The 20915-nt window shown below is 38.8% G+C and overlaps 1 protein-coding gene across 1 annotated transcript in view; it reads right to left on the reverse strand.

The window, feature by feature from the left end:
- LOC132331046 (vitellogenin-1-like) overlaps positions 1 to 20915 on the reverse strand; it is a 70824-nt gene that overhangs the window by 24064 nt on the left and 25845 nt on the right. Inside the window, exons 5-16 of the mRNA XM_059854006.1 lie at positions 18598 to 18618; positions 18222 to 18373; positions 15542 to 15793; positions 13219 to 13380; positions 12379 to 12530; positions 9563 to 9713; positions 9307 to 9464; positions 9041 to 9206; positions 7849 to 7971; positions 6073 to 6291; positions 3787 to 4004; positions 3609 to 3706 (exon numbers count right to left, since the gene is read on the reverse strand). Of these exons, the coding sequence (XP_059709989.1) occupies positions 3609 to 3706; positions 3787 to 4004; positions 6073 to 6291; positions 7849 to 7971; positions 9041 to 9206; positions 9307 to 9464; positions 9563 to 9713; positions 12379 to 12530; positions 13219 to 13380; positions 15542 to 15793; positions 18222 to 18373; positions 18598 to 18618 (1872 nt within the window). The remainder of the gene's footprint in view (positions 1 to 3608; positions 3707 to 3786; positions 4005 to 6072; positions 6292 to 7848; positions 7972 to 9040; positions 9207 to 9306; positions 9465 to 9562; positions 9714 to 12378; positions 12531 to 13218; positions 13381 to 15541; positions 15794 to 18221; positions 18374 to 18597; positions 18619 to 20915) is intronic.

Genomic DNA, 20915 nt, shown 5'->3' on the forward strand with positions numbered 1-20915 from the left:
GTCCTCCTTAATACTTGCTCCAACAGGTCCATGTCTTTCCTGTGCTGAGGGCCCCAGAGCTGGATGCAGCACTGCAGGTGGGCTCACAAGAGCAGAGGAGAGGTGAAGAATTTTCCCCTTGTCCTGCTGGTCTGGCTTATTTATCTGCAGCCCAGGATATGATTTGCTTTCTGGGCTGCAAGTGCACATGGCTGGCTCATGTCCAGGCTCTCCTTCTCCAGCACCCTGAGTCCTTCTTGGCAGGGCTTCTTTTGATCTGTTCATTCCCCAGCCTGGATTGATATGGAGGGTTGCCCTGACCCATGTGCAGCACCTGGCACTTGGTCTTGTTAAACCTCCTGAAATTCCTATGGGCCCTCCTCATGAACTTCTCCAAGTATGGAAAATATGCCTGTCCATATCATTTACATCCAGTCACACTCTGTAAAATCAGCTTATGAAATGCTTTTATGAGACGTCATTTAGGGCACCTTGACTAAGGAGATGAGAAATGAAAACAGATTTGCCATCCTTTGCTAATAGTTCAGGGAAAGTGATACAGATGTCCTGTAAGGACAGATGGTGAGCTATAGATTTGTCTCTCAAATGACTCAAAAACTATTTAATAAATCTAGTCCCAAATGCTGTAACCTCTACATGAAATGCACCAGTTGTTAAATTATTGATAACTAGTGAGTGAACTTTGAGCAAACAATTAGTTTCTATTTATTTCTCTACTTCGATATATAATCCATAATGTTCTTAGGTATAGATAATCAGTGCAGAGCACAGTCAGGAATTCTTCTCAGCTCTGGCACAGTTAGATCCTGTCCTGTTTTATGAGTTAAAGTAATCCCTCTGCTTTTCTAAGTTTCCTTAGGTTTCAAGAGAAACAAAGCTGACAGGATTCGTAGGCATCCTTGTTGTGCTTCCTTCTAGCCCTCCCCTCCTGTCCCTACACCTTCTGGAGAATAGGGAAATATGTATGAACTGTAATTTTGCCAAATTACCTTCATTGTTTTTCTGTATGAATCTACTGTGCTATTCAAAGTGCTGGGTGCTATCTATATGAGATTCAGAAACAGCTCCTGCAATCAAGACACAATTATGCCACCCCACTTTTGACAGAGGAAAAAGTGGAGAACATTCAGTAGATAGTAATGATGATCCTATTAAAAAAACAAACAAAGTGGTGCCACACTAGGACTACTAGTGAGTTGACAGGAAACTTAAAAATGTGAAGACTTGTTTTTCTCTTCATAAGCTTAGCCAAGGCAATGCCAGGTGTTTTGTGGACAGGACACTATAACTGAGGCACAGTAATTTAAGTGAATTTGTTAATTTTTTTAATGTTCTTACCAAAAAACCCGTTAGTTAAAAAGTCCATGGTACTTCCTGATACTGAAAAAGAAGTATTGCTTAGAAATGATTAAATGATTATATGGAATTCATTGACTTGAAGAGAGAAGGAATATTTTCCATACCTCAGGCATTACATAGTGCTAATGCTCCAAGAATATATTTGCCATTTCACCATGAGAGGTTGATGACACCTGCATATATCTGATTAATGTCTTGCCCCAAAGATGGGGGAAAGAAAACTTAGTGAGCAAAGAAAGCAGTCTTTGGTATGTATAAACATCAGTACACAGTTAATCATATGAATCTGTGCATTTTGAGAGTCAGATTTTTACAGTCCTCACACTGAGAAGAACCTGAGTCACCCCTTTGATTTCAGTAGCAATGTGTAGAGCATGAAGCACTATTTGTGGTGGCCATGTGTGACAAATTCCAGAGTAGAGACAGATTCAGCTAACACTATTGCCTGTCATTAAAAATTCAGCATCTAGCACCACAAAGATCTGTGATGCTGGGGGCAGATTTTTGTTTTTATCAAGGAAATAGGTACTGCATTACAGCTGTCACTATGGTAACTCTTCCAGAGTGGACTCACAGAAAAATATTTTACCTGTGGCTAGTAGAGACAAATCAAATTAGAAATCCTCTTCCCGTGCTAGTGTAGTAGGAGATTGACTTAATTTAGCTGAGTTATGCAAGTCTAAGATTAGCATGTGTGAAAAGAAGATCTTGTTTTTATTTTTCAGGATGAGGACCTACCTACCCATGGTAGCCAAATTACTGACAATGGTCTTCACCAGGAAGTAACAGCAATTCCCTGATGTACTGCATTTCCAGGCTACAGCCAAAATAAAGTATTCCATTTCACATCCTGCCACCATCCCTCATACATATTGCACCCTTCTTTCTCACTGTGTGAAAATTTAGATGGCTTAATTTTAAAAGCAAAAATTAGAAGACAAAATGAGTGCCTAAATGAAGAAACACATATCTTCATTATTACCATAAAATGTATCTATCCCTGAATGTATTTTAAGTAGTACAAATATTCACGTGGTGTATATTAATGACTGTGTTTGTTTGGGCACTTACTGTCTCCATCATCGAGGCAGCAAGCACATGTATAGTATATTACTGTGATTCTTACAGAATGTATTATATTTATTTCTAATATAGAGCACATTAAATGGTCACATAAAACCCACAAAACTGGGGCAAGACAACAAGAAGATTTACAAAAAAAGTCTTTCAAACCACACCCATCTCCAAAAAGGAGGCAGCAGTATCTGTACACTCAGCACTGTGGATTTCAGATGTTTCAGAGTCTCTGAATATTGGTTGCTTTGAGAAGAATCTGAACACATACCAGTGAATGACAAAAGTTCTAAAAACATCCAACTCCTGATAGATAAACAGCATGTGTAAGGAGACTGTGTTTGGAGCTATAATCTCCCAAGTCTACTCGCTACATATGCCAAATCACTGAGGGTGTCATGGTCATTTCCATAGAGGAGCTCCTTAAAAAAATCTACTGAGAAAAATAACATACATGGAAAATAGCAAAAGCTACAATGCGGCCCAACAAAACCTGTCTTCTCATCTGGTGCTTCCCTACTTTAACTGCATTTTTATGTGTAACCCTGATGTAATGGGCCAGTCTCCAGATATCATACATGGATCTGCTCTTTCTAATAAAGAATCCTGGTAGGAAGATGCAAGAAAAATCTTTAGACAACAAACCTGATGTAGCTGCTCATGGGTGCAATGAATTGTCACATCTGAATGTTTTCAGAGTTTTCTGTTTCACAGGGCACAATTGTTGGGGTGAAGAGTATTTAGCATCACATTTGGATGCAGCAGGAGTTGTAGTTGCTCAACACTGGTAGAAATTAATCCACTTCAGCAGTAATTTAGGACCCTTCTGTTTGTTTGGTGCTGAACAATGGTATGAAATTGTTAAGCACCACTGAGAATACAGCATTTGATACAGGGGCATGTGCCTCCCTGACTAATGAAAACGGAGGCTTAGAGCCCCACAAGCCCTCTGGTAATTTCATGCTGGCAGTGTACAATGCAAAACACACAGGGACATAAAAACTCTTCAAATGGAGAGTCTGAGATTCTCATATTTTTTTCACTGAAGATGGGAAAACATGGAGGAACAACAAGCAGCTTAACAGCTGGCTAGGAGAATTGGGCTCTCATACTGTACAATTTTTCCCCCACATATTCACCAGTGCATATTTCCTACAAAATCTTCTGGATCTTACCTTTGAAGATGCTGAAGCGGAAGACCTTGCTGAACTGATATCCAGACCTGTCAAATTTGGGACTGAGAGCTCTGACAGCCATTCTGCAGGCAGAACCCCTGGAAAAAGTTCAGTGAGCACATTAACACTTCAATTAGCTTGCAGCAAGTGCTTCTCCTAGGAAAGGAATTTTCCTTACAGCACTTGAAGATCTGGAGCTGTGCTTCTACCCAGGGCCCTCAAGTGAGAGTAGATGAAACTTGCCACTTGCATGCTAGGCTCCTTCAGCACAGCATCAGCTAACGTCATCACGATTGGAAGACCTGGCTTGGTTTCAAGTAAAACTGCTGCAGCCAACATTCGGACTCGAGGATGAATTTTTTGATTCAGGAAAATCTCAAGGGTAATAGCCTGGACCTGAAAATAATAGATACATCCAGCTTTACTGTATGTTTGAACATTTTGCTAATAACCACCCAACGCCAGTGAATGAGCTGTTTCATCAATAGCACAGTAAAAATTTGGATTATTTAATTACTATGGCAACACTGTGGTTTCATAGTCCAAGGGCTGGAAGAGGCATTATGGTAATGTAGTCTGACTTCCTAAACAATCAAAGCCAAGGAACTTCACTGGATAACTTCTACATCAAGTCTTTCACCCTTTTTGAGTTATCCCACTCAAGGTAAAAGAGATTTCATGAATCCATTACGTATCTGAGAAGTGATTTCAGTAATCACTTATCCCTATACATAAAGCTACAACTTATTTCTAATTATGTGATCTTCTGGGGTACTTGCTGCTAAATAATAGAATAAAAATGAAACAAATAAAACACAATTTATTACCGGAAATCTCTATGCCATACAGGCAGCTTAAACCAAAATTTAATGCAATAAATGTAATTTCCTTAGTAGTACTTGTGGTTGACATGTTTGCCCTCAGCAATGTTCACTACCAAGAACAATTTTGTACTGGAACATTTGCAGTTTCCAGGAGGGCACAGGAGCCTTTGGCCCTAACTTTAAAATGGATGTGGATGATGTGCCACTGTTCTGGCAAACCTTCTGCACAGCCCTGTCCTGCCTGGGAGAGAGCACATCCACAACCTGCAATGGAGAACGACCCAGGAAACTTCAGCAAACTTTAGAAAAACCCTGACTGGTTTTATGAATTTGAATATGTTGATTATCAAATGTCAATGTAGATGAGGTGACAAAGATGCAGTAGGCCTCAATGAGCCTTTTCATATTAAACAATAAAAAAGGCCATGAATTAAGTACATTTAATCCAGATATGGCTGTGTACCCAGCTGCAAACCAGGCATTGAACTGCTTTTTGAACAAAAAAAAAAAAAAAAGTGGCCACAATCATTAACTTGTTCCAGATCAATTTTCTCCAAAGAAAATGCATAGAGAATGAAACTGAGTGGTCTGGGGCACCTGTGGAAAGCCAGGCCAAAGAGCACTCAGAGATGCAGTGCTGGTCTCAAACACCAAATTGACTTTTTTTCTTCCCCAGAAAATACTTTAACTTCTACCCTTGCAATTCTCTCCCCTCCCTCCCCTCCATTTCCCCATCCAGCTCCTGCACTCCACTAAATTGTTTCTTTATTCTTTTGGTTAAAAGCATACCCTGGCTCACTATTGTGTGTGGATCAATATATGCACTCAAACTGGGAGGCACGTGGAAAAAATGGGTATAAGGGAAACACTGATTAGTACTGATTAGTAGGTGAATAGTTAATGAAAGCTTTTATTTTACTTTTTTATATTAAGAATTTACTTATATAAAACAAGAAATTTCAACATCAGGAAAAAGATTTGAAAAGCTTGAAAAGGATTCAATTTAAGGGCAGATTGCTTCCAAGTGAAAAGGATTGTAAAGTGATGTCTGTGGTACACAAGAGTGTGCTGGTGTAGGCATTGTATGTGAGATTTAATAATTATCTCAGTCAGGGACAAAAGTCATATTTAGTAAATGCTCTGTTTATGACTTAAGCCAACACAATGTCTGTAAATTTGTAATTAGGATGCAAACCCCTGGTATCTATTTACAATAAAATCTGGTCTTGAATTACGATCAGATGTGACACTCAGTATTAAATGTCAATTCTCTGAAAACCTTGTTTTGTGGTTCTCTCACATACCAAAGGTGAAGTAGAACTAAACACATTTGGGTCAATAATTTAGTTTTCTGTCTAATGTCCTTGGAAATGAAATGCTTGCAATGGAAATACCGATTTGTCTTCAACAACAATGAATGTTTCCTTTTAATGGGATTTTTTTGTTGCAGTCTGAAATACTGGAGGTTAATGTCAAAAGAAGTAAGACATGCTTACCAATGGCTAAGTTTTTTTTTTTTTTTTTTTTAATAATGTTATCTTTGAAAAAAATAGATCTGTTTTTCCCTCATCACCCATTATCTGTTAGCAGCCTTGTTAGTGGAAGTCACAAGGGCAAAGGAGGCAGCTTTGTTTTCTTACCATTTTGGGGTCTTTTAGGCCTATGTTTTTCAGGGCCATCACAGCAGTCACATGGACCCTGAGTGGCAAATCCGAGGCACCAGCTGCATACCCTGGCAAAAACTTCTTGATGTGCTTGATGCTGGCTGGATGTCCTACATTCCCAAGGGCTTTCAAAGCCAGGGAAATTTCTTCTGTGCTAGACTTGCTCAGTGCCTCCGCTGTAAAGCCATGGAGAAGCTGAAAAAAGAAAACAAATCTGTTGAGTTCAATTCCAGCTCTTATCTATATTCCATCCACCAGCCTGTTCTGGGGTTTGACTTCCATAATTTCAGTTTGTCCAATTCATTTACTTTAAATATTTTCAAATTCTTACTTTTCCTCATGAATAGAACATTTTATTCATAGAACAAGTGTAGCTGCAATGAACAGCTTCTTCTCACTATACCTTAAAGTTATCAAGTAAGATTTTTAAAGGAAAAAAAAAGGACCTAGTGCCCACTGCCTTTCAAGGTAAGTTGGGAACCCTGAAATAATGCTGCTTGAGCATCTCTCTCTCTCATGGTTGAAGACAGGTTCAAAAATACAAATACAGTTAAACCTTCAGACCCTTAAAAAAGATTCCTGAAGATATGGCTAGTGGTGGTGCCCTTAACCAGCAATGACAGCCTCTTTTCAGTGTGGATTAATAGATGGAAAATGAGATCACTGCCAACAATTAGGTAATTTTACAGCCTTCATTTTAAGCAACTGGATCACATGTCCATTAGTATGGAAAGATTAGAAGTAGTTGTCTGGAGGCTGAATAAGAGCAAAGAACTAAATACTAACAGATAACAGTTTTAAATGATAACAAATGGCTCTAAAAAGCAACTGAGATGTTAGAGAATAATTTCAATACAGATTGTGTATTTTAAAATAACACATTTGAGATCCCTTGATGGTAAAGAAACAGTCGACTTGATATTACTGATTAAATGAAGGGACCCTGGAAATGCATTGAATAAGCCTAAACAATCATTTGCTTTGGGAAAGAATTTTCATTCTTTGACACAGGCCTGCTCAGATTTAATTAGCTCAAGAGCATTGGTGGCAATTGCAGCACGGGAGACGAATGTAGGAATGTTGGCCATGCCTATGTACTAGAGGAAAAACATCATGTCAGGCATGCAGTGTAATTGGAGCACCCTGCTCTCACTGGGGACGGGGGATTGACGGGTGCCAAAGACTAAACACCTATTTCTCTTTCCTTCTCTGTTACTGGCTGAGCGGTTGGCTCCACAAAACTTGACATGCATTTTTAGAACTGGGAAATGCTATTTAATGACTACTGAAATTGTTTTGAGGCTTGCTGATTAAAAGCAGGGTAGAACAGGGAGGGTGTTACTGCTATTATAACAATCTTATAGCCTATATTGATGACTGGGCTCTGCTTCTGGCTAGGATACATTAATTCTGACAAAAAACCCGGGCTTTTGTATCACTTAGTTAATTTATAAATATACATAATACCTATATTTAAAGTATTTTTGAGCAATGTCATGGGACTTCATTATAATTAATAATTGGCAACAAAGCACCCAGAGACACTCAGATAGAAAGTGTTATGAATTGTTTGCTTCTTCCTCTCACTCTCTTTCGTGTGCTAATCTAAAGATAAAAATGCTGTATTTAACCAACTGGGGTTCCTTTCCCCAAAGGAAGCACTTTAGTGAAGCAAAATACAGCTTTCTGAATAATGAAGAAAGAACTCAAGGTTTAATTTTTCTTTTAAATGGTAAATAACCCTGTGGTTACCTGGAGACACTCGGAGCAGGAGTCTGAGGAGGAGCACTGCTTGTGGCACAGGGACGCGTAGCTGAGGTGACAAACCTTCCCAAGCACGGAGCTCGAGCGCGGGCAATGCTTCTTTACTATGAGCTGGGGAGAAGGCAGCTGGTTGTTACTACCATTAATGAAGAGAAACATTATTGATAAATATGTTTCTGCCCAATGAAAGGCAAAACCAGGCTTTTGATTTTTTTTTGTTGATGCATTTTCAGTTAATCTGTGGATAGTGCTGTATTTGACAGTGTAATTGTAAAGTAATACCAAGTAACATCTGGAAGGCAGATCTGTCTCTTTTACAGTGTTTCACATTTAAATTCGGCATAGCCTATAATCCAAAGGGAAGAAATCACCCAGTCATGGAATGGAAAAATGCGCATTATTGAAGAAATATTCATCATGTTTTATGATTGCCTCAGCTATAGGTACAATGAATTTGAGATTTGTCGTGAATGGACCTCACTCTTGGGCAGACAGGAACACCTTTTATAAATGTAGGAGCTGACAGGAGGCATCAGCCCACTGGTTTCTTGTGTGGGAAGCAGAGCACCAGCACACAGTAACAGCTGGGCTGTCAGGGCTTTCACTGGGGGAAAAACTCTAGTCTGGGGTTCATCATCTCTGCTTAGGGTAGAGATAAGTTCTTGCATCTGAGACTGGGATTAAAGCCTGCATATACAGAAAAAAATTGCAAAAATAATTAGACTTCCTCCGACATGGCTTTCACATTGACATAATTCCCTTGGTTTTGACAGATCTTCTCAAATTCACAGCCATCCTTCTAGGACAATTAGGACAAATACGTGGATATAGCAAATATGTATTTCTTGCTCCCTTGTCTTTGTAGACAGTCAGAGAACTAATCTGATGTAACTATAAAGTACATTTGGAAAAAGAGAGACTAGAAGCCACTGTTTGCAGCAATAACCTCTGTCCCGGAGGGGTATTTTAGTCTTTATTTCCTGTTTCATTCCGGACTCATTTTTGCCCTTTTGATTTGCATTCTCCTCCCCTTAAGACACTCAGAAAACAAAGTCCTTTCAACCTCGCTGGAGGATATAAAACCTTTGTCTTTCCAAAGCCTTTGCTATCTTGTCAAAGGAATAAAAACAACAGATGCTACAATCAGCAGCGCGGTTTGAGAGTGTTTAGAGAATCCTACCGTTGCTTCCTCCATCACATCCCGAGTTGGAGTGCTGGAGTGCAGAGCCACAAGCACTGTTTGAGTCACTTCCCAGTTGGTGAGCTCCTGCCTTTCCATTTTGCGCCGCAGGAACCTGAGTGCTCGGTGACTGGCCACTGCAGGAATTATATCCAAAATGTGGCGCCTGCAAAGGGAAAGGCAAGCAGCATTTTCCAAGTCTGCCTCTGAACACAGGGATGCCAGAGGGTCTCCAGCAGAAGCAGGACCACCTTTATTGCCTGTACCTGTAGGCTGGCCGGTTGGAGAATCGCTTCCACACCGATTCGTAATTCTCCTCGTTTGCTGCACGGAAGAGGTGCAGAAGTTTGAGAGCTTTTGCTGGTGCATCACTGGGAAGCTGGTCAGAGGTGGCCTCTACCAATTCTTGCAGGCCTTCCTCTATCTGCAGAAAGATGAAAATGCAGGAAGCTCACATGCGTTGCTTTCCACGTGCAGGGATTTAAATCTCCAACAAAGAATCTGTCCGGTGGCTGGGTTTACCTGGCTTTCCACATCTTTTATTTTGAATAAGTGGACAGGAAGCTGAAGCAATTCACTGCCAAACTGATACTGAAGAGATCCACGATTCTGGTACTCTTTGGAGGGGACCTCTGCCCTCTGCTTCTGCACATCAGTCAAAACAAGTTTCTGCCTGGAATGGAGAACCCCAGGACAAAAACATCACAAGATGCAGGGTACAAACTAAAAAAAAAAACACCAACCCAGTAATTTTGCTTCCCCATATTGCAATGCAGCTACAAAAGCTTTTGTTATTGAGGGTATTTACAGCCAGATGCATTTGGACATGTTGCTCATAATCATACTCTGGGAAGGTGTCTACTTGCACAGCAGGGCTCAGAGCAGAGCCAGCCTTTGCCTTCCTTTGGGAAAAACTGGGCTTGAGAATTTATGGAAGAAGAGGGAGGTGAGAGGCTGTGGCCTGAAGAAGTACTTGTAGTACAGGAAGAACTTGTTGTATCTTAAGGAGTAAACTATGGACTCTAGAAAAACACAGATGGAAAACTTTCTCAGAAATTAGAATTTAATTTAAACATTTTAAGAAGTTCATGAAAGCTGTTCTGTGTCTCTCTTGGAAGCTTCAAATGGAATTGACAGTTTTTAGATACAAGAAGAAATGCTACAATCTTTTTACTTGAACTATTACAATTCCCTCCCCATTTTGTTTGGTAAGCCGAATATCCTGGGGACTACAAAAGAAGGCTCTCATGAAGCTTTAAATTGGATTTTAAAAGAAAAGGGCCACATAAATTCAGGATTAGTCTTTGGAAAAGTGCTCAACCTTTTGAAAACTTTTTAAGAAGCAGCAAACCTTCATCATTTGTTATTAAGAATAATTCCAAAGAGAGACTGTCTTTGTAAATATTTGCTATCTTTTACATTTTCAGCTAAAGAGATGCAGCCTATCCTACCAATTATGTTTTAAATGGGTCATTTAGGACACTATAATAAAGTTAGGTATTTGTACTGAACAACAGAAAGCATTCCAAAAGCAATATTGCTGTACTACAGAGTCTCTCAAAATCTCTGTAGAAAATTGGTGTGTTTATTTTGGAATCTCTATGATCTTCTGTATCATTTCTATTCACTCCTTCCATATGGATTGCAGAGAACTGCTGCAGAAAAATAGCATATAACTGCTTTACTGACAAGCCTCTGGAATTTGAATAGAAACTGCTACAGAATCAGTAGAGATTTTTTTCTCTCCTGAAATTTTATACAATATTATTGAAAGGGCTTTTGGGTCACAAAATATAGCATCAGGTACACTCGGGCAGATTTAACTCCCCCTTTTGAATCATGATGAATCTATTATATCTTCATTTTCATTGTTTTGGAAACAGATATATCTGTCTAGAATAGAAGGGAAAATGCTGTATTCTGAAGAGAAGAGCAAATGAATGCTAAAGATAGGATTAAAATGGTGAAACAGTAGTGAAACCTCTCTTGGCCTTGAAAGGTGCTGCAAAAGTCTAATGCTGAGCAGGTCTGAAAACTCAGCTCCAAGTTCCTTGATAAATTACTTTTTTTTTAACAGAGAATGCATTGTGGAAATAACTTCCGAAGACTTGAGTGAGATAGTCACATCTTCCCAACTATCTTATATTTGTCCCCTTCAGCTGGGTAATGATAAAAATGCAGAGAAAATGGGAAAAGTAAAGGTACTACCCTTCTGAGAGCTAAGAAAGACCTTACTGAAGACAATCTCGACAGGCTGCACAAGAAGAGTGTAAAGCATCATAAATCCATTGTCTCCAAACTGATGCTGACTCACAAAACCCTATAATTTCATAAAAACCACTGCAGTTGTGTCTGTCTACACCTTGATTGCATAAGATAGTAAAGCCACTTTCACTTTTTTTGTTTTTGTTTAATTTTGTTTGGTTAGCCAAATTGAAAAGGTTCATTATATATATGAAGTTAATCAGTCAGTTACTGACACAAACTTTCTGATATTGCTGTTTCCAGTAGATCCTTGCAGAAGCTAATGGAGCAATGAAGATTACAGCAGCTGTAGAGTGGGATCAGAGGGCCCCTTCTGCACTGTGACATTTATGCAAAAAGCCTCTCCCTTCAGTAGGGAACTCCTATCTACAGAGTCCATAATTAAATAAGTAACTGAAAACTTTTTCAATAAATGAATTTGATAGATGAAAAAAATTTCAAATACTGAAAGTTTGAGTGCTTGAGCTAGGGACACAATTTCATGGAAAAACATATTCATGTTTTGCCCCAAATTTCTTTAAGAAATATGCAAAATTTGCTGTGAAAAAGCAAATGCATTTAACATGTCTTGTGCCCAATTGTTTTGCAATAAAACCCAATTTCCTATCAAGAAACAGTTTTGATGGGAGATTTGCAAGCTGCCCATGGTATTTAGGAATCCAAAGTCCTATTTAGGTTTTTTGTGAACTAGTCTCCAAGGATCTCTTACTGCATTATTATTTTCCAGGGAACTCTCTTTCCTGAGTAACTGTCTTTCAAAGTATTTTGCTTCAAATATATTAGTTCACAACTTCTCAGATGGAATTACATTTGTTTTCGCTTTTATGGCATAAATCAAATATCCCTGAGAAATAAAATAGTCAAGTCCTGCCAAGTTTAGCTAACAAAATTTGGATAGTGATGTGCATGTTTCAGATTTACAACTAACAGTGAAGGTTGTTTTTATGAGCTGTTTGGGACGTTATGTAATTAAATACTGGCAAACAATAGGCTGTGGAAGTAAAGGGTTTATTTCACTTATAGACCTTCACTCAGATTACTGGGTTACTGAATTAAAGGAATATGTACAGTACCTTGCTTCTACAATAGCATTTCCTCCTGTTATCTCATTGAAGGGTGCAAACTGGTGGATTTCCTCGACATCAGCTTGTGTAATTACAGCTTCACTACGTGTGAATTTAATTTTGTAATTGTAAGTAGCAGTTGCACGAGAATTCTTGTTCCTCTTTATAATGTAAAAAAACAATGAAAAAAAGGAAAGAAAAAGTCATTGAACTTTGAAATTCTGTGACTAGAGGCTATTACATCACCCCCTTCAACTCATTTGTTTTCCTGGGCTGTTTTGTTCATTGGCCATAAGAGCAATCAATGTGAATTCTGTGCACTCTCTTCCATGGGAGAGGTCAGGCATGCTGCCTGTCTCCATTACTTTTACTGCTAAGAAGTGTTAGCTGCTTTTTCCTTTTCCCAAATCTAAGTAATTGGTCATTCCCTTGAGAAGCAGACACATTTTTCTGAGGAGAGCAGCTGCATAAACCACACAATTTTTTATTTCAAAGACAGGATTATAATAAAATTCAGCAGTACCTGTCTTGAATAGCAGAAAATGGACATCGTGACTATTCTTTTTACTCAACAGAGTAGGTGAATTAACTCATGCTGATAATTAATGGTTTCCAAGCCAGCTAGCTTGAGCTAGCTCAAGTGTGCTTGCAGTACATTACAGTGGACAGCCCAGACCTCTGCTTCTCTGTGGGATCATTTTCATACAGAAAGAAAATCATGACAACTGGATACAGCAGATCTGATTTCCCCCTCATTTTTAGAACTGAAAATTAAGAGATTGTGTGGATATCAAATTGTGTTCTGCATAAGAATTTAAAATACTTATACATAATACCACTCTGATTTACCTGCTGGCAGGTCTTGCATGGATGAGTATATGCTGAACCTGTGACAATTTGAACTTTTTCTTCACAGCTGTCCAGGTCCTTGGATTTGGTCACATAGACTAGGTTTGCTCTCTTGTTTTCCTGGATTGCATATGTTGTGTTACAAATACCTCCAATCCCAGCCTGGCAAAAATGAGAACAGGATCAGAGAAAGCCACTATTATGCAAAGCTTCACATCACCTCATGAAATTTCCTGTCTAATTCTGCATTTTCAAAATCACTAATAGAAGTGAATGCTTTGTTTTTCCTTATATTCTTCAGAAGCAAAATTGCAATGATCATTACTTTAATCTCTTTTTTACAAGTACAGTTTTCAGTAAACCAAATCAGAGTTACACAGAGAGAACTAAATCTCCCCAAAGTTTCACTTGGAGCCTCAGGAAAGGGGAGTAATAATTTTCAGAGAGAGCTGTTGATTATGAAATATGTTTTGAGAAAACATTAATAAAAAGAGTGTCAAAATAATTTGATCAGTCAGAATGAAGTCTTAACAGCAAAGTATTTCAAGGCTGGAGATGACATTCTGCCCTCAAAACTTACTTTTACAGAGAGCTTACAAATGCCTATGGAACAGGTCTTGCAATATCAGGTGATCTGTCACAATATCAGCAGCAATAATTAAAAAAAAAATCAGGATAACAGAGTTTTGACTGTGGGTCTTCTTGAGTTCACAGTTTTAGCTGAGCTCTTCAATAATATTTTGAGCATATACATTTATAAGAGCTTTTAAGTCTCCACAGTCAGTGAGATTTTTGTAGAGGAAAAATGCTTGATTGCATTTTAGGAGGAAGAGTTATTTTCCTGATTTTTTTATTATTGTTATTTATAGCATAGCTAGTGCAGAGACCAGCTCTGGGCTATGTGAGAGCAGACAAATGGTCACGTGGTGTTTAGGAAGGAAGATGTACCCACTTCATCTTCGGCTTAGCAGAATTCCCTGAGACACTGTGTCTCTGGTAAAGGCTAGAAACAGGAATTGCCCAAGCCTTCTGGGAGCCTTGCACTCTGCAAATACAGGTGTGGGTCTCTGCACACTGCAGGGTATGGTAGAGACCTCCAGAGTTTAAATGGGAACGTCCAGCCCAGAGAGTTGAGTGGGATGGAGCAGACTCCTGCCCAGCTGAACTGCACGGCTGTGAGTGGTTTATGGCTAGCTCAGACACCCTGAACCACAGGGTGGGATGTACACCTTCCCAGCTTAGTCCTTCAAACCTCTCTGCAGCTCAGATTTTGGGACTAATAGTGTTTATCTTCCTTTGCAGAGTGACTCCAAATTGTCAAGCATGGGTGCCAAAGCTCATTAATCAGTTGCTGTCTGAGAAAAGCAAAGAAAACTTGGAAATTATTCCAGAAGGTGAAGTCACATCTATTGCCTAGCGGTGAGAGTAGAACATATTGCTAACTGAATTAGAAAGAATTAAGATGTGAAACTAGATATGAGAAAATAGCATTGCAGAATACCCAACAACACCACACGGATTTTTATGTGCAGCAAACAGTGTGCAAAAAATTAAATCATCTAGCTCCTTTCCCAGAAACGACTCTACTTATGTAAAAATAAATTAAAAAAAAATTAGAGTTACTCTGGTCTATAGTTCCAATAAAAATAACATGAAAATATAATAATTTCAAGGTTTTTGCTGATCTCTGAATTGAATGTAGTCTAATCAATGTAAATACGGTTTCACAAAAGCTAAACACATTGCAATTTCTGTGTGAATAGTAATATCAGATGATTGACCTTGACTAATATATTAAAACTTGAAAAAGAGTGGAAATTTCAACAGAGCATCAACTGCAACTGTCAAAGCTGTTATGGTAACATTATGACACATATACTATTTTTTTCTTAAAAGAAGAGCTAGAAGAGATTAAAGTATATATGATTGGTAGAAAAAGTCAAATTACTGTTATTTTGACTTTAATATTAAACTGTATTTTCAAGCATGTTTTATACAGTGTTCCCATTTTATGTAGGCTTCATCTTTCACAGTTTACTTTCTTTGAAATCACAAGCCAGATTTGCCAAGGGTTTAATTCTGCAAGTGTATTTTCTGAAATACTTTCATCAACCAGTTTAAAAATATGCTCTTCTGTTGTCCTGTTTAAGAACATCTCTACCAAATGTTGTCCCATATGCAGCTTAATCATGATCTCCCAAGCTTAGGTCTTTCTTATAAGTGAAGTTGATGTCAAGGATGAATACAGAAAATGCAGTAGAAGACTCCAAAGGGAAAGTTTATTTTTTTCTAAGGCACCACAATGGCCAAACCCAAAACTCACCTCCTGCAGACTGTATGAATTCTGCGACTTCTTTACGCTCAGCTCCAGCACGTTCATAATCCCTCTGTAGATGTTCAGACCATCATCCGAGACAGAATCAGGAGCCATAATGTTCCCAACGTGGCCATTGCTGTACTCAAACTTGATGGGGTTACTGAGCTGCCCGGTGAGGACCTGGGTCAGTTTCAGGGATCGCGAGAAGGAGCTCGCGGGCCAGGCACCGTTGTACTCTGCGGCTTCGATCGAGTGAATCTACAACAAAGGGGGAATAAAACTCCTCTTTCAGTTTTTTCTCCCCAGTTAACTATTTTCAATACACACAAGCATCTAGAGCTTCAATCATATCAAAAATGAGCTTTTAAATAACACAAAGCTTCTTCGAAGGGGAAACTTAAAGTTGCTATTTAGCATAACTAGTGTCGATTACATCTATTTCTGTATATAAAATGAAAGTGAGCACTGCAAAAGGCTGATATTTCCACAGCCACTGCACTCTGTTCTGTTTCACAGACAATCCATATTGCCAAAGGTTGACTTGTGCAAAGAAATGAGCCAGAGAAGAGCCACATGCAGCAGGTTGCTACCCGAAAGTAGTATGGAAGATCTGCAGGAAATTGCAGGAGAAAGTTAATGTTGCATGAAGCATCATTAACTCCTGTTCTGAACTTTGTCATTTCCCTCACTGGGGTCACAGAGCGCAGGCAGCAATCTGAAACTAATAAACACATGGCCTCTAGGCCAGCCAGACATGCAGAATTAGTTTGAGCAGTGGACAGCAGGTTACAGAAATTGTCCTTCCCTACACGTTTTGCTGTGGAACCAAAGGCTGAGGCACTGGCTCCAACCCCACTGTGCACTTCACGCTCCAGCCTCAACATGGGGCACATCCAAACAAGCAGAAACTTGTGCTAAACTATGCATAACTTGAAAAATTCCTACCCCAGAGAATGGGCATGTTTAGCTTAGTTTCTCAGAGGACCCTTCCCTTCTATATATTTTGACAATTTAAAGATATTTTCTCTGACACCTCAGGCTGGCGATGTGGTGCAAGACACGGATTAATTTCTCAAAAAGCCACACAAACTAAATCCTCATACAGCAAATCACTGGAGACTGCACTTTCATATTTATTTTTGTTATTGTTGGTGGAGATCACTGCCAACCCCAGTAAGTGAAGCTTACAGGGAATGCTGTTAGAGAGTAAATCCCTCATGCTGCCTCTTGGACATGCTTCTGGCATATTGCATACAGGCAGGTTTGGGACTGCTCTGCAGGGTCAGGGCGAGGTAGTTTTCCCCAGCCCTTGGGGCCCAGGCAGGACTTAAGCTGTCTGCTTGGTTTTGAACACAGCTGGCAATTTACTTGTTGGTTTGTGATGAAAAAATTGTCAGCTGGAAACTGCCCAGGGAGCACAGCTTTTTGTTTAGGCTGAGTGTGAGCTAGAAGGCTGCAGATGAAAGTTTAATTCCCTGAACTATCTCTCCAAACTGTCTAATTTAAATATAACAGCAGCAAAATAAACTTTTCCCAGAGAAGAAGGGAATAAATGTACTATTACCTTTAGCTTGGAAGTTGCCCAAAAAGTTATGATTTTTTTTCATTTTCTCCTTTTCTTGCCTGAAATTATTTCTGAAATGGAAACTTTTCACAAATGCAGCAACACTAGTAAAATTATCTTAGAAAGTTTTAGAGAGCAGGAGTCCATTTCTGGTGAAGACTCACCCTGGCACACCAAGAGCCATTCAGGCAGGAATGAAGGAGGATCTGGGATAAGGACAAGACTGCTTCTGGCTCTTTTCTGGCAGGGAAGCTTTCTACTCACCACACCAGATAAGTGACTCTTATTTCCTTGGCTTTTTTGTTTTGAAATCCATCCCCTTACAAATGTCATGGAAAAGCAATATTTCCCATTTAGATCTATTATAATTTGAACTTACAAAAATTCTTAATAACAGCAGGCTGATTCAGGCTGGAAGGCTACAACATTTAGAAGCATTTATTAAACAGCCACCAGTTTTTTTAACTAAAGTTTTCAATATGCCAAATTTAAGCTTTCAAAAGTAACATTTTTCTTCCCTGCATACACAAGGCTAAGTGGAGTTTGTTTAAAGCAATTAAGGTGTGCATTTCTCTACAATCATTATAATCACATATAGGCTTCTGTTAAAGACAAAAGTGTATTTCACATAATCAAAATCCTCAATAATTACTCAGCAAGCAGTAAAAACATACAATTGAGGATGACAAAGAATGTCACTCAGGACCCTTCAGAAAAAAGAAGGATGACATTAATTATGCTAAATATTGAATCACATGCAACTACTCTTGCATGTTTTATTGCCTTTTGTCTGCTGGTTATGAAATCAGTTGATTAAATAATCCTAGGTTGTACAGTTTGAAACAATTGGATTGATCTAGTAATATGTAATTGTGCATTTCAAATTATATCCCATTGTTTCCCTGACCACAAAGCAGAAGAAATCTTTCAAGCCCAAGGTTGGCTTGAGCTGAGAATTACCTTACAAAGTGCAAATAGAATTTAGGGCACTGTATAAAAAATAACAGTGTTAGTTACATTATCCCTGAGTAAGCACAACACGTGATGAAACCTAATAACTTCACAAAAAAGAGGCTAAGTATGATGAGAATTTTACCTTTCAAATTGAATACGTTTTCTTACCCTAATAAGACAAAGTTTTGGCCCAATACCACTAATTTCCACTTTACTTTTTATTCTTATTCCAGCTCTTGCAAGTCCTTTCTCTGGAAGTCCACTGAGAAGTGTGGTTTCATAATCAAATGTATAAACCTTGTTTTCACTGAAATCAGGTTCTGCAAAGAAATGGTTCCCATAAAATATTATACACAATGTACAGAACATATTAAAGTACCTGCATTAGAATGTATGGAACAAAAAAAGACAAATTTGTTCATTTTGCATTGCACCTGAAGTAAATTAGCTGTTGTAAAGCTATATTAAACATTGATACACTTTTCAGATTCTATTTTTAATTTCACTCATTATAATTATATTAGTTGATAGGAAAATTACTTACGGTAATTAAGATGCTGGCTCCCTGAAAGGGAAGAAAAAATAGAGGAATGAAATGACAAAGGAAAAAAAACAACCCCAAAATGTGAATGTACTGTAGTATAAAAGGCTATATCTCATCTTGCACATATAGCATAACCCTTTCTAATTAACTTCTGTTTCAGCACCAGCCAAATGCCTTTTTTTTCTTTAAGCAACAAAAGAAGTAATGAAATTTTTTTTTCTACAACATTTTAAAATTCACATCTGCCAGTGAACTATATTTAGGTTCTGAAACCTTTTCCTGAGAATACAATTTTACATTCATCAAAGCACATAAGTTAGATACTTACCTACCAGGGTCAAAACCAGGGCTAATATCAAGCCCCTCATGATGGGGATGAAGTAAAGGTGAACGTGATGGGTTGCTCTTTTATAAAGGCATGTGATGTCACATGTTTCTTTTGGCATGTTAGTTTGACAAATAAGTGCATTCTAGAATTCTTATTGATCAATCAGAAAATAAACATTTCTGAGGTCGTGAATGATGACAGCTTCAAATCACCTTGTGAGCTCAGCTACCTTACTTTCTATACATTTCACCATATTTGTGAGCCCTTTGAAATTCAACAGGACACCTTGGCAGGTATATGCTGGAAAAGAGATTTAATTTTAAAAATATCCTGCTTTCTATTTTCCTCCATTTCTCTGCATTTTAGTTACACAGTAAAAAACCACTAAAATTTGAATTATGTAAATATAGTTCCTCCATCATAACTGAAATAATTGAGCTTTCTTCCAGTCATGTGTTCAATCTCCTGATGTTTTGTTCTTCATAAGGGTCACTACTTTGGAGACACACCTTGGTCACATTGAAACTCTACTTTTAGAGGAGAATTTGTGGTTGATTTTACAGATTTAGACTTGAGACACCTTACAGCTGATAGGCATGCAATGAGAAGCTGCCTTTCTGTGCTGTCTACCATGTCTGTCTTTGCAAGCAAGTCTTGTTACCCACACCTGGAAAGACAACACTTCAGTATGACCACCACATTAGCCTGTGGTTAACAGTGAAAGCTTATACTAACAAGACAGAAGGGAAATGAATCTCTTTGTTTATCAGAAGAATCTAATAAGAAGTGAGTTAAATTTCCAGCAGGATCTCAGTGAGTTGAGACCATTGGGACCTTCTCAGCAGGTTCTCATGGGGCTTTCTCTGCTGTCCCACTTGGGGAAATACATCCAGAATTTCCCACTTGCAGCAATAACATTTAGATCAATCCTTAGTAAAACCATGTCAGGAGGGAGTATGCTCCCTAACTTCAATTTTATGTATTTTTTTGCAAGTGTTTAACATTTACTTTGAATTTAAACTTGTCTTTTGTTCAAATGATAAGTTAAATAGCATGTAAAAAACCACCTGCATACAAAGGTTACTGAGGGAGCAGGAAGGAGAGCTCAGGAATGCCTACCTGGTGTTTCCATGAGGTTGTGGAAGGTGCAACACAGCAAACACTGCACTAAGGCAGCCTGGCTTTATCCTCCAGGAGAGGAACAAGGACTTCTCTGCTGGTGCTGTGTATCAGGGAGGAGAAGGGAGAGAAACCTAAACCCAGGTCCTGAGGTCTTCATCTTCAGGCCTGAAGCCACATTTACTGCAGGCCCCATCAAACAGTCCTTTACATTATTGCTTCATTTACTTGGAGTGATGCCACCTGACTGAGGAATCATGAAGTTCATTATTGTGGTGCCAGGGCACCTGGGCATCAGGGATGCAGTGGCATGGTCCCTCTATTCCATCATTGCTCCACCACGAGTCAAATGAGGGCTCCTTCACTACCAAGACCTCCTGAAATCTTGGGGATTTCAGTATCACAGCTTTCCTTCATGAAGGGAGTGACACAGAATTGTATGGGCAGTCAGACCTTCCCTGAAATGAAATCTGTCTACTAAAATATTTAAGAATATAGTAGACAAATGAACCATTAAAGGAGATTAATAATTATGTTTTTGGTTCAGTGTGAGCTCAGGTGGTGAAAAATTAAATGCACACAGATTTTCCTTGATGTTTTCTCCTAAGGTGCTAAGTCCTGTGTCCTACGACAAGATACACCATGTTTGTGAGCCCTGTGAAATTCAGCAGCACACCTTGGTGCTGTGAGATGTAGTCAGAAACATCCTTACAAACAGCCACATGTTTTGCAGCCAGAATGGAAGTAAATGCACAGCAGCAAAGTAATACTGTAAGTGATAACATGCAAAACTCCTGCTTCTCTCACCCTGCTCATCACTGCCACAGCTTGACCTCTGCAGTAATACTGTGCTATCATATTGAGCTCAACT

This window comes from Haemorhous mexicanus, chromosome 9 (assembly GCF_027477595.1).
Source record: "Haemorhous mexicanus isolate bHaeMex1 chromosome 9, bHaeMex1.pri, whole genome shotgun sequence".
In the NCBI taxonomy this organism is placed as follows: domain Eukaryota; kingdom Metazoa; phylum Chordata; class Aves; order Passeriformes; family Fringillidae; genus Haemorhous; species Haemorhous mexicanus.